At 41.5% G+C, this 14,318-nt stretch overlaps 5 protein-coding genes across 5 annotated transcripts; 2 read left to right on the top strand and 3 right to left on the bottom strand.

The window, feature by feature from the left end:
- Positions 1-3: 3 nt before the first annotated feature.
- On the bottom strand, positions 4-1,113 carry RAD17 (Rad17p; the record flags this gene model as incomplete). The annotated part of the gene is made up of 1 exon (XM_018882092.1): positions 4-1,113. The coding sequence occupies one exon, from the start codon at positions 1,111-1,113 to the stop codon at positions 4-6; it is 1,110 nt and encodes a 369-aa protein (XP_018736505.1).
- Positions 1,114-2,608: 1,495 nt separating this feature from the next.
- On the top strand, positions 2,609-4,492 carry MON1 (Mon1p; the record flags this gene model as incomplete). The annotated part of the gene is made up of 1 exon (XM_018882093.1): positions 2,609-4,492. The coding sequence occupies one exon, from the start codon at positions 2,609-2,611 to the stop codon at positions 4,490-4,492; it is 1,884 nt and encodes a 627-aa protein (XP_018736506.1).
- Positions 4,493-5,911: 1,419 nt separating this feature from the next.
- RVB2 (RuvB family ATP-dependent DNA helicase reptin) lies at positions 5,912-7,276 on the top strand (the record flags this gene model as incomplete). Its single annotated transcript, XM_018882094.1, has 1 exon — positions 5,912-7,276. One exon carries the CDS (start codon positions 5,912-5,914, stop codon positions 7,274-7,276), a length of 1,365 nt encoding a protein of 454 aa, XP_018736507.1.
- A 1,439-nt stretch (positions 7,277-8,715) lies between these two features.
- Positions 8,716-11,430, bottom strand: AWJ20_4987 (uncharacterized protein; the record flags this gene model as incomplete). The annotated part of the gene is made up of 1 exon (XM_018882095.1): positions 8,716-11,430. One exon carries the CDS (start codon positions 11,428-11,430, stop codon positions 8,716-8,718), a length of 2,715 nt encoding a protein of 904 aa, XP_018736508.1.
- A 307-nt stretch (positions 11,431-11,737) lies between these two features.
- On the bottom strand, positions 11,738-12,772 carry AWJ20_4988 (uncharacterized protein; the record flags this gene model as incomplete). Its single annotated transcript, XM_018882096.1, has 1 exon — positions 11,738-12,772. The coding sequence occupies one exon, from the start codon at positions 12,770-12,772 to the stop codon at positions 11,738-11,740; it is 1,035 nt and encodes a 344-aa protein (XP_018736509.1).
- Positions 12,773-14,318: the final 1,546 nt, after the last annotated feature.

Here is a 14,318-nt window from a genome sequence, read left to right on the forward strand (position 1 = left end):
TCGTTACTCTTCACTTGGCAGGAATCTAAAATCAATATAACTCTGGCAGCCAGGTTCTCCTTCACACAAAGACTGAATTGACATAACACCAAGCGCATCGCATCGAATATTGATTCTATTGGCCAAAAACACCGTCTCGCGGATAAGATTGAATGTGGCAAATGCATAACTATTGACAACTACCCAGTCTGGCGTTGTATCGTAATCATCTCTATCCATCACTGAATCAATGTCTCCATTGTATAATTGGCCAGGAGGAGCTACTAGAAACACTTCTAAAATCTTTCCTTCGTTGGGGAATGAGTATTCTGACTTACCAAGCTCGCCCTCACTAATAAATGTAAAATGAGGAGCAGTTTTAGCAGAAGCTCTAATCGTTATAATCGAGGTATTGATAGCGTCTAATTCTTTCAGGGCGTCTTCCATGACATTTCCTTTAAGTATAACTTTCTGAACTATCGAATTAGGATCAATAGTAATAGCATCTTGAGATTCGTCGTCGTAGTCATTTTCCATTTCTGTTTTTTCGGGATTGTCAAAAGATCCATTACGGTCATATGTGGCAAGTTCACATTTTGTCGTTACCGCGGCATTTAAACCTTGAGTGAAATAAATCATAAATGGATAGCCAGGACCCCTATACACGAAAAGGCACTGGTTACTGACAGAAATCTCATTTAATTTACCATTGCCACCAACATTGCCATTAGCTCTCTGTCGTTCCCTTTGTGAAAAGTCTCTGCCTCCGGCAGAATTGGCCGTGTTTGTACTATTGGTCGTTTTATCAGTGGAGTCTGCAAATATCTGGAGGCATCCAGTCAGGGCACGAAGTGAGATATTGAATGTAGCTACCAATGGAGTTGCGTCACCAGCATTGATATTATCATTAGTCTCTAATTCATTGTAAAGATCTGGACGGAATTTATAAACAGAGAATAGAGTCTCGTTCAAAAACAAATGGGCCTGGCACGATTTTGATGCATTCTCAACCGAAATTTTCAAACCTTGATCCGAAACTGTGATTGAAGCCTCCTTTCCAGTAACACTGATAGCTTTCAGTACACGATAAATATGATGGACATGAGTTGTTGTGGCGGTAAAAAGGACATCCATCGCGCAAATAATAGACGACTACAGTCCCTCTTGCTTCGAAGCCAGTGATTTATCGCGAACAAATCGAATATAAGGATAGGTTGACGAGAGTGAAAAAATTCTATTCGCTATTAATAGAGGGTGGAGAATGAAAAACTTGGTATTAGTCGTTTATTATGATCCAATGCAATGAAATACCATGCTATTTTGGTTGGTCGATGTTATATGATTTACAACTCATCAGTTCGTGATCTTCCTCTCAGCGGAAGCAGTTTAGTTTATATGCAGAATGGAAGCATGATCATGCATAGATAGCGGTAAGGTAAAATCAAAGTCAACTCTCTTAAATAGATATTTTGAAGGTTTTCTTTCATAGTTAATGAAATTCAGCAATAAATATAATTAAGTCCAGTTTCGAATCAAACTCTTTCCAATTTGTTCATTCTGGTTGTATATCAACCTCTGGTGAGAGCACCAGTGAGCTATCTTAGAAGTCTAATAATACAACTATATGAGTGTGTTGCACAAATATCCTCTTCTTACAAACGTCATTATGTAGTATTGCGAACACATAAGGCTTGTGGTATCTTCGTTCAATTCTAATGTAACAACTACTTCATCTTGAAGAATTCTGAGTTACATTGTCCTCGAAGATCAGGAGCGCGAGGTTCAGTTAAACGGAGACCAATATATATTATTTTTGGTACAATCTTGTTCTAATTCTCAATGAGAATAGTTATATCACCGCCATTATCTAATCTTTTTTCCAATCCAATAAAGACTGTAAGTCTGGCAGCCTAAAATAGCTCACATAACTATATGTGTTATATATTGGCTACATACGATAAGCGGACCGAAGCTATAAGCTGAGTCTGACAATCTGAATAAGACTCTACGCAATTATTAAGCAACCATATTAAGACTATATCCTGTTCTCAAATACTTTTCTATTTTCACCTGTAAACACAACGTTTGTAACGGGGCCGATAGTTAACATGCACTGCAGCGTATCAAGAAATTCCTTTTGTTGATGCTGAAGTGCAAAAGCTGTTGATACAGATATGCAGAAGAGTAGGAATCACATGACTGTTAGCTGGAACAAGCAACAATAAGTCTGTGAGTTATACCTGCCTATTGCAGCATCTTAAGATTGCACTCGTGAGATTACGATCTGATAAGGTTGATAACCAACTATTATAAATGAAGGTCAATGTCCATGAAGTTCACAGCCAATAACATGCTAATGTGTGAATACTAATGCGATATTAACTAGTAGAGGTAACATAGCTACTAGAAACAAGTATCTGTGACTGGCAACTATTTAGATCATATTTTGACTGATCTACTTATCCACTTTCACCCCTTTATAATAATATTATTTTATTCTTCTTCTTTTAAACGTCAAAACCTTTTACGGGGTATATCCAGCTGCATCATATCACCTCCGGTAAGACAGATGGTGGCCCACAAAAACACAATTAGCACGTTAGACAGACACCTGTCTCAGAGCTAGACTATGGTCATACAACCTGTGACTGATGATGAAATATTATCCGTTGCAAGCCCTGAACCTATGAGAGATGATCTGTCAGAATCTGCTACCCCCAATCGCCGTGACAGCATTAGCGACACTAGTTCCAACGCGAATGTCTCTTTGTTGACAGTGGATGAGCATTATTTAGCACCCAGGAGATCCTTTCTAGATGAAATGACTGCCAGTACAACGTCAGCTGAGGGTGGAGATGGTAGCGAGTTGGAACGGTCTGGTGAATTACAGGGTCCTGCCACCACAGCATTGAGTTTAGAACCTGGAGTGGCCCAAGAAGATGTGCCCCAGTCACGGAAATCAGGTGCTTCCAGTACTGCTGACTTAACAAAACTTTTATCAGAAGTACTCAATAATAGTGCTGTGGGTCTGGAGTCTCTATCGCTTAATGATAGTGGGTCTGAGGCGGCAGGGCCTGTTTTTACATTTCCAGATACTACCAAAACCCAACCGACCACTTCACTATCAACCAATAATAACACCAGTTCAAAAGCAAATATGTCATCCAGAGTCGATGGAGCTCAATCAATAGTAGAGGAGACTGAGAGCTCGGAATCAGATATGTTTCTTCGGCATGACAAGCAGTATTTTGTTCTGTCAAAGGCAGGAAAATTTATTTATTCAACATATGGGACTGATGAACAGGTTTCAGGTTATACAGGCATTTTACAGACAATTATGTCATATTTTGAATCTCCGAGCGAAAATGGGATGGAATCTGGAGTTTCCAACAAAGCTAGTGAGAATAATCAAAATGGGTCTCCTCTGGAGAGCTCATACTTGAAGTCATTCACCGCTGGTCGTACATCATTTGTTTTCTTAGTAGAGAAAAATCTTATTTTGGTCGCAGTTGACAAACTAGGACAGTCTGAAGCCCAATTGAGACAACAATTAGACTTCATTTATGCTCAAATTCTTTCAGCATTAACTGAAACTCGAATTGCCAGAGAATTCGAGCGACGGCCCAATTTTGATCTTAGACCATTGCTCGGTAGCACTGAGAAAGTACTAGATACACTCACGAAAGAGATGTGTAAAGGATCACCACCTGTACTTTTAGGAGCCTTGGAATGTTTGAAACTCCGCAAGACTGTTCGTGATAAGATAAATAATGTGCTTATGGACTGTAGGAGTTCAAACCTTTTGTACGGAATGATAGTGGCTGATTCTCGACTTGTATCAGTCGTCCGGCCTCGTCGTCATAGTCTACATCCGCCAGATCTCTACTTGCTATTCTCGCTACTTTTCAAATCAGCTTCGTTGAAAGATGGTGGTGAGCACTGGATGCCAGTGTGTCTTCCCAAGTTCAATCCTACTGGTTTTCTTCATGCATATATAAATTTTTTTGCTGACAACACTGCACTTCTTCTCATTTCTCCCGACAAGACCGCATTTTATGAACTCCAAACAGCTCGCAATGAGATTGTGTCACAGCTTACCAAACAGTCACTCCTGGGTCCAATTCGAGAGGCTCTGCGGAAGGATCGTTTCAAACCAATGGATATACCTGCCCCTCTTATCCGACATTTTCTTTACAAATCGAAAAATTATGTCCAGTTTGTCATGCCGTCTTTGGAATTGCATTATCATGATCCTGCAGCAAGATACAAACTCATGAACCTCTATCATGAGCTTCATCCTGCCGTTCACTCCCGAACTGGCGGTAATGCTAAAATCTTTTATATCACTCGGCCCAATACTACTGCTCTCGCATGGGTAACACCTTATTTCGAGATGTATTGTGTTACGGGGACCACGACCAAGGAGGCTATTTCCCAGAGCGTCCGTGCTGCAGTATCATGGATCAAAGCTCACGAACAACGACTCTTTGTTATTGACGGTGCCTCGTTTTAGATACCAAAACTTGGAATTCTTTATATTTATTACATTTCTTTGCACTCTTTCCACTTCATCAAGCAACCATGATCTCCGTGATTCGGGTCATCATCATCAGATTCCAGATTCCGTCACAACAGTCGGAACCTCTCTACATTTACAGGGACTGCTCCTGCGGTTACCAGAATGGTTCAGAATACCATATCGTGGAACGACGTCGCAGGTACTCAAGCTTCAGAGGAAGTCGGAAAGCCAGGTCTATCTGAGAGGGTGGACGGTCTGAGGTCTCTGTCACAGCTGGTATAGAGACGGACGGGTCTTCCTATGGATAACGGGTCGACAGTGTCATCCATGAGGATGGGCACAAATTGGCCACCTTTGGGAAGGATTAGACGAACTGGGTCTACTGGCACAGGAGATGCTAGTAGGCGGTCCAGGAGAAACTCTTAGCGGTTGAGTCAACAGTGGAAGCCGGGCAAGTTGAACCGTTGACTTCGTACGGGACCATGGAAGAGAGTGGTCTATCGGGCGCAGATAGACGGAAAAGACTATCGGTCTAAGTGGAGGCACGAGAGGGCTATGCTTAAGTGGAAACATTCGACGCTTCTGAGCTAGCCGATTTGCCAAGTGCAGTGGCAGTGGAGTAAGCTGAGGATACACGTAGGGCAATATAGATCAAAGTCCAGACGAGCCCGTGTTAGAGACCCGTCTACATTCATCATATTTCAGATGGAGTCCCAATCTCCTCAGGGGGTCTCGGGGATATATATGTACTAATATACTAGGTGTAATACTCCTTCGTTGGCATTGCAGGATCGCTATAAGAATAGACTTAGAGAGACTTAGAGAGATTTAGAGGTTGTTCTACGGTAAGCTTTGGACTTGCTTGATATATTACACAAATTATTAGAAAATACAACAGGCATATTCACAATCAATGTTTATATGATCAGCATGGGACTTACTGTAACTGTCATACGAGGCTGGTCATATTTCAACAGTCGGATGGGCCGTTGCCTGTGCCTTTGCCTAAGACCAGTTGGAATATTTAACCACTATCTGGTCCGAGCCTCACTTAATGCGGCTCGAAACTTTCAGGTAAGGGTTCACGATGGTTTGAAGATTTCGGGAATGTACATTTATTTCATATCAAATATAAACCGACCCATAGCGTGTAAAGGTTTCTAGGGGCAATTACAGAAGTGATGGTAAGAAGCGCATAACATAGCGGGGAAATCCCGTGCAATATATAGTGAGCCTATGATACAGGCTTTTTTTTTGTTTGCCCAAAGCGTTACTAACAGGTGTTTATAGGCTATTTCAACTATTGCACAAGCAAAAGAGCTCCGAGGTCTCAACCTCATTGCTGCTCATTCTCACATTACTGGTCTTGGATTAGAAAGCGATGGATTGCAACCCCGACCTTCGAGTCAAGGTATGGTTGGCCAGCTCAAGGCTCGTAAAGCAGCTGCAGTAGTTCTACAAATGATTAAGGAAGGTAAAATCGCTGGAAGAGCCGTTTTGGTTGCTGGACCCCCCTCGACTGGTAAGACTGCCATTGCAATGGGTATCTCACAATCTTTGGGCAGCGATGTTCCATTCACAACTGTGGCAGGTTCAGAAATTTTTTCACTCGAGCTATCGAAAACCGAGGCCCTTACTCAAGCATTTAGGAAGTCCATTGGTGTTCGTATCAAGGAGGAAACCGAGCTCATTGAGGGTGAGGTTGTAGAAATCCAAGTTGATCGTTCCATTGCTGGTGGTCAAAAGCAAGGTAAACTCACTATAAAAACCACGGATATGGAGACTGTGTATGAGCTTGGAACTAAAATGATCGACTCGCTATCTAAGGAAAAGGTCACGGCAGGAGATGTTGTTTCTATCGACAAGGCTTCTGGAAAGATCACAAAGCTGGGTCGCTCATATACTAGGTCGCGTGATTACGATGCCATGTCTGCCGATACCAAATTCGTTCAATGCCCAGAAGGAGAACTACAGCGACGTAAAGAAGTCGTTCATACAGTCTCTTTGCATGAGATTGATGTTATCAATTCTAGAAGCCAAGGATTTTTAGCTTTGTTCAGCGGCGATACAGGAGAGATTCGTAGTGAAGTCAGAGATCAAATCAACACAAAAGTCAGCGAATGGAGGGAAGAGGGCAAAGCAGAGATTATTCCTGGAGTATTATTTATTGATGAAGTGCACATGTTGGATATTGAATCTTTCTCTTATATCAACAGAGCTCTTGAAGACGATTTATCGCCTATTGTTATTATGGCCACTAATAGAGGCGTTTCACGTACCAGAGGTACCAACTACAAGTCACCTCACGGTCTCCCAGTTGATTTGCTTGACCGGGTGATTATTATTTCCACTACTCCATACAACCCTGAAGAAATCAAACAGATTTTGTCGATTAGAGCTCAGGAAGAAGAGGTCGATGTGTCTGTTGATGCCCTAGCCATTCTAACCAAAATTGGCGAAGAAACGTCATTGCGATATGCTGCCAATCTGATCACTGTAGCTAATCTTATTGCGACAAAACGCAAGTCCCAAACTGTAGATGTTGAGGATGTTAAGCGAAGTTACTCACTTTTCTGGGATGCTAATCGTAGTGTGCAATATCTTTCTCAATACTCTGATAATCTCGTCAACGACGCCGGTGCTGCCACTCTTGGCGGAGTTAAAACTATTGCCAACCCAGCTGCTCCAGCACAAGCACCCGCCACTACTGCGCCTGTTCCATCTACTACTCCAGCCACTACAACTGCCTCAGGTGATACCATGGATACTACGTCTTAGCTACTGTACTTATATATATACTCACCAATATAACGTTTAGATACGCAAATAGTGAAGCACTATTGGGGTTGAGACAAAGCCCTACCTTCCAGGAAGCGCCATCCTGAAGTCTGCCTAAAAAATAGATAAGAATGTATATTAAAAGTCTACTGGTTTAGCCACTGGTTTAGCCACTTCCCTTGGTGTTAAGAATGAGGGCTATGATCATTCCGTAAAGACCGAGAACTTCGGCAAAAATTAAAATAAGGACAATGCCGACGAAGAGCCGTGGTTCCAACATGAGCTGACGAACACCCTCGTCACCAACAATTCCGATAGCATAACCAGCAGCCAGAGCTGGGAAACCGACAGACAAACCGCATGCCAAGTGCATAAATCCGTTGAAAAGTGAGTATGAAGCATCTGGGGAAAGTGAACCAGCAATTAGCACTGCCACAACCAACCCATAGACAGCCAAGATACCGGACATGATGACAGGGATAAGCGATTTCATGATCAATTCAGGTTTGAAGGTACCAATACCCGAAATACCAATACCACTCTTGGCTGTTCCGATGGCGGCACCAGCCGAACTCAATACGAGAGCAGCAGCACATCTATATACGTTAGTTATCGATAATAGTTCAGCGGCATTCTCAAAGCCTCCCAATAGAAAGTCTCTACTTTAGACCATATAGTCTACCTTCGAAAGTGATTACAGGATCATGAGCTAAACTCAATAATTAAGAGTTGGTTGAGGCCAAGTATAACGGCCCAACAATCCAATATAAAGAGTTTGATACTCCCGAGAGAGAACACCAGTCCATTTTTAAGAGAATGGCGTTAAGAGCTCATCCAGAGACAAAAGACAAGGTAACTATATTGAAGACATCCAGCAATCAAAAACCTGCGAAAACCACAAAAAATGTCTTTACTCACCCTGCAAAACCAAAAAATGGTGCAAAGGCCGGCGCATAGTCTACTTCCGACCTGGAATATTTGTTAGTTCTCGATGGTCAGGATTAGCAACATTTATCGGCACGTGGTTGGTTTCGAAAAATGCTACAAAACAATTGGCCCCAATTCATAAGACAAAACTGAAGCTTAAGATTCCAACTGCCAGTATGGAATGACACTTACATATTGTGCTTGATAGGACGGTTAGATCTAATGCTGTTGAGATGTCGTTGGTCGATTTCGAGGTCTATGTTTGGTCGTTCATTCACTGGTGAAGTGCATATGCTGCTATTGGTCGCACATGTGGGAACCAAACCTTTAAATGCATATCTGTCTATCGCTGTGGGGTCTCCTGATCCATAAATATTTATTTCTATAGCCAAAAAGTCAGATTAAGAGTGATTTATAAGAAGAGAAGTATTATGGGTTTGTGGTTCCGCCCCAAAACCACTTTGAACGGAAAAGTGTACTGTCAGTTATTATTGCTGTATATTATGTATCTATTACCAACCCGCATCCAGGTCATCAGTGACACTGGGGTCGTCTCCCCAAGACTTATGAACAGATGGCTGAGGGACAGCTAAAGCCTGGAACATACTGGTGTCACCACCATCGAGCGCTGATGCCCCAGTAGTAGAAGAAAGAGTTGCGTCGTTGTACTCGTCGCTTTCTTCCTTGCTCAAATCAAACTTATCGATGATGTCGGTGGGAAGTGAAGGCTCATACTTTTTGGCTCGCTGTTTATTAACACCACCAAGACCAGCACCCCAAGTCACAATCATTTCCCTTAAAGTAGGAATGATGAAGGGAAGTACCTCTGACGCATCAAGATAGATCTCTAACTTTCCAGGTTGTTCGTCTCGTTCAGAATCATTGTTTGTGAAAGTGGTTTGGACCGGTTGTTTCTGCCGCTCTTCATCTTCAGCTGAGATGGCTGGATTGGAAGAATCATCTGATGATTCGGCAGATGACTTATGCTCTTCAGGTTTAGTCGTATTTTCCTTTTCCTTAGAACTTTGCTCCTCTTCTTTGCTATCTGATTCTGCTGCGTCTGCTTTTTGAACCGTATTTTCTGGTTTGTTATTCGGTTTCTGGCTTGAGCTATTGTCCACATTACCATTAGATTGTGATTCTGTAGAGGACTTTTCAGTGGTAGCAACAACTTTTTCTTCTACTTTGGACGATGTAGCATTGTCCACGTTCTCTTTGTCTTTGCCTTTAGATTTATCATTAGCAGCGCGGATCTCTCGTTTAATATCTGGTTTGTCCACAGTGGCATGATGTGTATATTGACGTTCGTGATGTACAGCTAGTTGGGCCAAGTATGCTTTGTATTCTTTAGAAAGACCCTTCTCTCCAACTTCAGCACGATACTTCTTTGCTACATGCAATAGTTGAAGTGGATTCAGGTTGGTCAACTGTTGAAGTGTGGCAATAACATTGGTGAAATCATCACCAAACCCAGTGAAGCACTGGAGCCACTGTAGAATTTGTACAAGAGAACTGAAATGTCTCTGACATATATCAACAATAGAAAGATATGCAAGGTTGGATTTACTAGTGGTAGTAGCAGTGGAATTTCCAAATTCGTCTACCTGTTCTGGCTGCCTGTTATTTGATCTAGCCCAGTCTTCTATGGCAGAAACATTCAAGCGCACCTGCATGGCACGACTACGGGCCAAGTATTTACGGTTCGACATGACTCGATTAAAAAGTACAGCACCCAACCAAAACAAGATCTGAGAGATTATTTGTTGTGTAATGATTGGATGCACATCATACAGATCCATTACGAACAGGACTGAGCTAAGAACCGATGTGATGTTTCTAGGCGAAGGTTGTGCTTTACGTTTTGGCGAGGGAGGCTTTGTAACTTGGTCTACTTCTTCTTTATGTGTCAATGGCTTTGCTTTGGACTTGAAAATCTTCCACTCACTTTGATATGCAATAGCATCCAGGCCGGGAATGGTTTCATGATCAAGAATACTAGCATCCAAGGTCTTGTCAAACCTTAACTCAACATCTTGTGTGATAAGAACGTAGATATCTCCTATCAGTTGTGACAAGTTGCCTTGAAACTGGGTAGTAACAGCATTTAGCCCAGGATCCTTACGTAAATAGTACAGTAATAATGAGCAATTTGACAACCAAAATGCAAGAAATGCGATATCCTGAGTATGTTCATTCATGACACTGCGAATTCGCATAATCACAGGATTCAAAAGATGTTCTAATGTCTCTTCATTGCAGTAATAGTGGGCGTACCTAGCAGACAAAAATATCATATTGGCAGGTACAGGCTTTTGACTGCGACTTCGTTGAGGTTGCATGTCAGTAATAGCAATGTTAAGAATGCGAGGGATGTCTGATATGTTGAATACAAACATCTGGTCTGGTAAACATCTTTCCCAAATAAAATGCTGAGATCCAGTATTATCGTCCTCATCATCATCACCACGTGGTGTGCGTGCAGTGGTACCATCATAAAAGTCATCATCATCATCATCCTTTACATTCAGATGAGCCAAATCAACATCTAAGTTGATAGCAGCACTCTCAATCATAAACTGACGTGACAGCTCTTCTTCGACTTCGTTTGGGTCTTTAGCTTGGAAATAAAAATCATCTTCTGCTCCTGTATCGTTTATGTAGCCCCTCTGCTCCAAATATTTGTAAATATCACTATGAGGAGTGACGAAATTCAAAGCTGACCTACCAGTTGAAGTTTTTAAAGTGACTGATGCTTCGTTTTCAATGAGCTGACGTACAATTGACGTATGGTGATTATTAATTGCCCACATTAGAGCTGTCCACTCGTGCTTATCTTGCTCATCAGGCGAAGCGCTAAACCTTAGAAGTTCAGCAACCACTGCATCATGGCCGAAACAACTCGAGTATATCAAAGCAGTGCTACCATTCTCATCTTTCCGATTGACATCAATAAATGGCCTGGTTGTTTCGCTACCCAGTAAATCATGGACTCGGTCAATATCACCATTGCTGGATGCACTAAAAAGCATTTTTTGCAGGATTTGTGATTTTTCTTCATGTGATTTCGACTCATCCAATACGACATCTTCCGGATCTTCCAAATTAACTTCCTCAATGACAACAGGACTATTGGGAGTAGATGAGTTGGCGTCAGGGACAGACAAGTCCCCGCCGCCTATACCACTCATTGTGCCGTCCCCCCATGGGTCTTCAATAGATGATGTCATGACTGCTAAGCATTTGTCTTGAGATAGAGGAGATTAAGAAAAAAAGTCTAGTCTATAATAAACTCCTGGTTCAAAATATTGAGAAATCCCCAATTGTTAGATGTCACAGTGGCAGTGAACCATTAATTTATGCAATATTACAACTACGTACTTTGTTTCAGACGGTTCGATACGCGGCTGACAACAGACGCAGGGTCCAACACCCCTGCGCCACTTTATCTCCTCCTAAAAGCCTAAGATCTAATATTTTGGCTAATAAATAAGTTCCTATTAAAATAATCTCGCATGTGTGGAGATCACCAGAATTCTAAGCTTCCATTACAAGCAGCCTAACAGACTGGGAATAATAGTCGACGGTGGTATCTAAGAGCTTCTTGAAAGTAAGTCGCTTGAAGAATTCTTCTTCGTCAGGGTCACGATACTTGTGAGCAAGTAGAATCTTGGTGCCTGTTCGAGTCACTATGCTGAGTGCTTTGAGAAGGGAATCGTAAGAAGATGGATTGTAGGTACAATCTGTAACCACGACCAGATCAATCTTGTCCTTTTCAACTGGTGTCTCGTCGCTATCCCAGTCAAAAACTTGGAAAGCCACATTATGGACATCTCGCTTTCGTTTGTTCGTCTGTGCTATATTTAGTTGAATGTTACGATTGCAGATTTCGTTAGCGTCTTCCAGGTCTGTGAGTATAACCTTCGAATCGATAAATAATTTACTGAGTGCCAACCCTACTAGACCGCAACCTGTACCAAGCTCCACTATAGTACGAGGAGATCCAAGAAGTTTCCGTTGGCTCACGGTTCTATTATCAACTAGCCATTGGCAAGTGGCTAGTCCAGCATCCCATACATGACGGGCCAAATTGTTACTCCCAGCCTCTTCTGCAATAGTCAACTGCGGTCTTGCAAGCTTATCAGTTGATCTGTCTATGCTTTCGGACCCATTGTTAGATTGTGTCGCTGGAGGATGAAGAAGGTCATAACGTATGGATACTCTCTCGCAAGTTCCAGATGGAAGTTTAAATGGCAATGTCTTTAGGCGTAGAAATTGGGGATTCTCCTCCAAAACATCATCTAATGAAGAGATCTCAGCTATGACATTGACGCTAATGCTTTTTGTGCGCTTGGGTATCGGTATATTTAGGTTACAACTTTGCATACCTGAAGTCCAAGAAAGAAGTATGGGATTCAGACCCACACCTATATCAACTTTGAGATTAACATTACCAAAGAAAAATTTATCACCTAAATCATTTGTAATTGTTATAACAGATTTCAACACAAGATCTTTCTTAGAATCTATCGATATTGTCGGTACTTTGTAGAACCTAATATGATAGAGCATTACAAGGAGAAAGACCGAGAAACTGCCAATGACGAAAAATCTCAAATCATTTTAGCCGCACCACAGGATATTAAACCATTAGGAGATAGAAATTATCGAACCGAGCGGAATGAATACGTGGATCTATGAAGAGAAACAAAGGTTCTCATTTGTGAAACCATGCTTTGTATAGCACGATTTGAGTGGGCCTTTGCTACTTGTCCATGGCTGGACGATGATTTATGCACAGTTGTAAAAATGAGACAAAGTTACCAATCCATTGTCAACTTGGCAATGGGGCCCAAGCTTTATTTACTGAGTGTTACACACCGAGATCTCGCCAAAGAAATATATGAGGCTGGTTGAGCAATGTCGGAAAAGTGGGTTCTAGATAATAAACACAATATGTGATTTCTATAAATCGGCAAGCTGCAGGGCTCTAGTTCTCAATGCACAACGGGCGTTGCAATGCTGATCTTACTGGAAATAGATGACAAATAGCCTATTTCTAAAATTCTGAAATAATGACAAGCAGGTTGAGTTTCTTTGTACACGAACAAAAAAAAAGCCACCATTTCAACTGCAGTACAACAAGGACAATTATAATTTGTTAAACAACAGTGTAACAGTCTGATATTTGACATTGTACGACCGAAACCCCGGCAGAAGAGTACTAGCAGAATGCAAGATTATGCAAGGATTAAATATCGACATATATCAATCCGGGGTTGATCCATTAGCGACAAATCATAAAAAATTTGAAAAAGTTTGTTCTTGCAGTTGATTGAATGCAACCTGGACTTTTGTCATTGTTTATTACCAGGACTGGTAGCACACGTTTCCGTGGTTTATGTATGGGTAGCAAGATTACCGTCAAGGAGAATAGCATCCTAAAGCCATTGCTACCAATTACCACTCTAAACACGGTGATGAAGAGGATGCTCCTAGAAGTAATGGCAGCACTATTATTTATTATCTGTTTGTTGCATCTATGATTTCAAATGAAAATCAATCTTACTATCACTCAATATTGGCAGGCCAAGATAATAGACAACATGTATTGACCCCTACAGCACCATCATCTATTCAAACTGCCCATAAAAAACGTGGTTAACTTACTGAATCGCCTCTTAAGCAGCACAACAGCGAAATCTAATAAATTGACTATAATTAAGATGCTAATTTTATAGTATTCATAGAGGCTGCCTATTGCACTGTGTGAAGATAAAAAGTACACTAACAGTCAAATGCGCAGCCGATAAGATCTTGATCGTAGATCTATACATACCACCACGCTAAGACTCTATACTAGCTACTACTAACCGGAGACTCCAGCATCTTCTTTGTCAGAGTTATATATACCCTATTAATATTTCTATACAGGTTCTAATCGAAAATCAGTTTATGAAGGGTATGCGGAGTTTTGAAAAAAAAGAAATAAACATTTGGCTACTCATACCCAGATGTAAATGATGGGAAAAAGGCAACAGCTCCAATTGCCCATGAATTGATCTGGTAATATACTGTTAGTAGATATAAAGACCTGGCCCTAATCTTTTTGAGATTC

Source organism: Sugiyamaella lignohabitans, chromosome D, assembly GCF_001640025.1.
Source record: "Sugiyamaella lignohabitans strain CBS 10342 chromosome D, complete sequence".
NCBI lineage: Eukaryota > Fungi > Ascomycota > Dipodascomycetes > Dipodascales > Trichomonascaceae > Sugiyamaella > Sugiyamaella lignohabitans.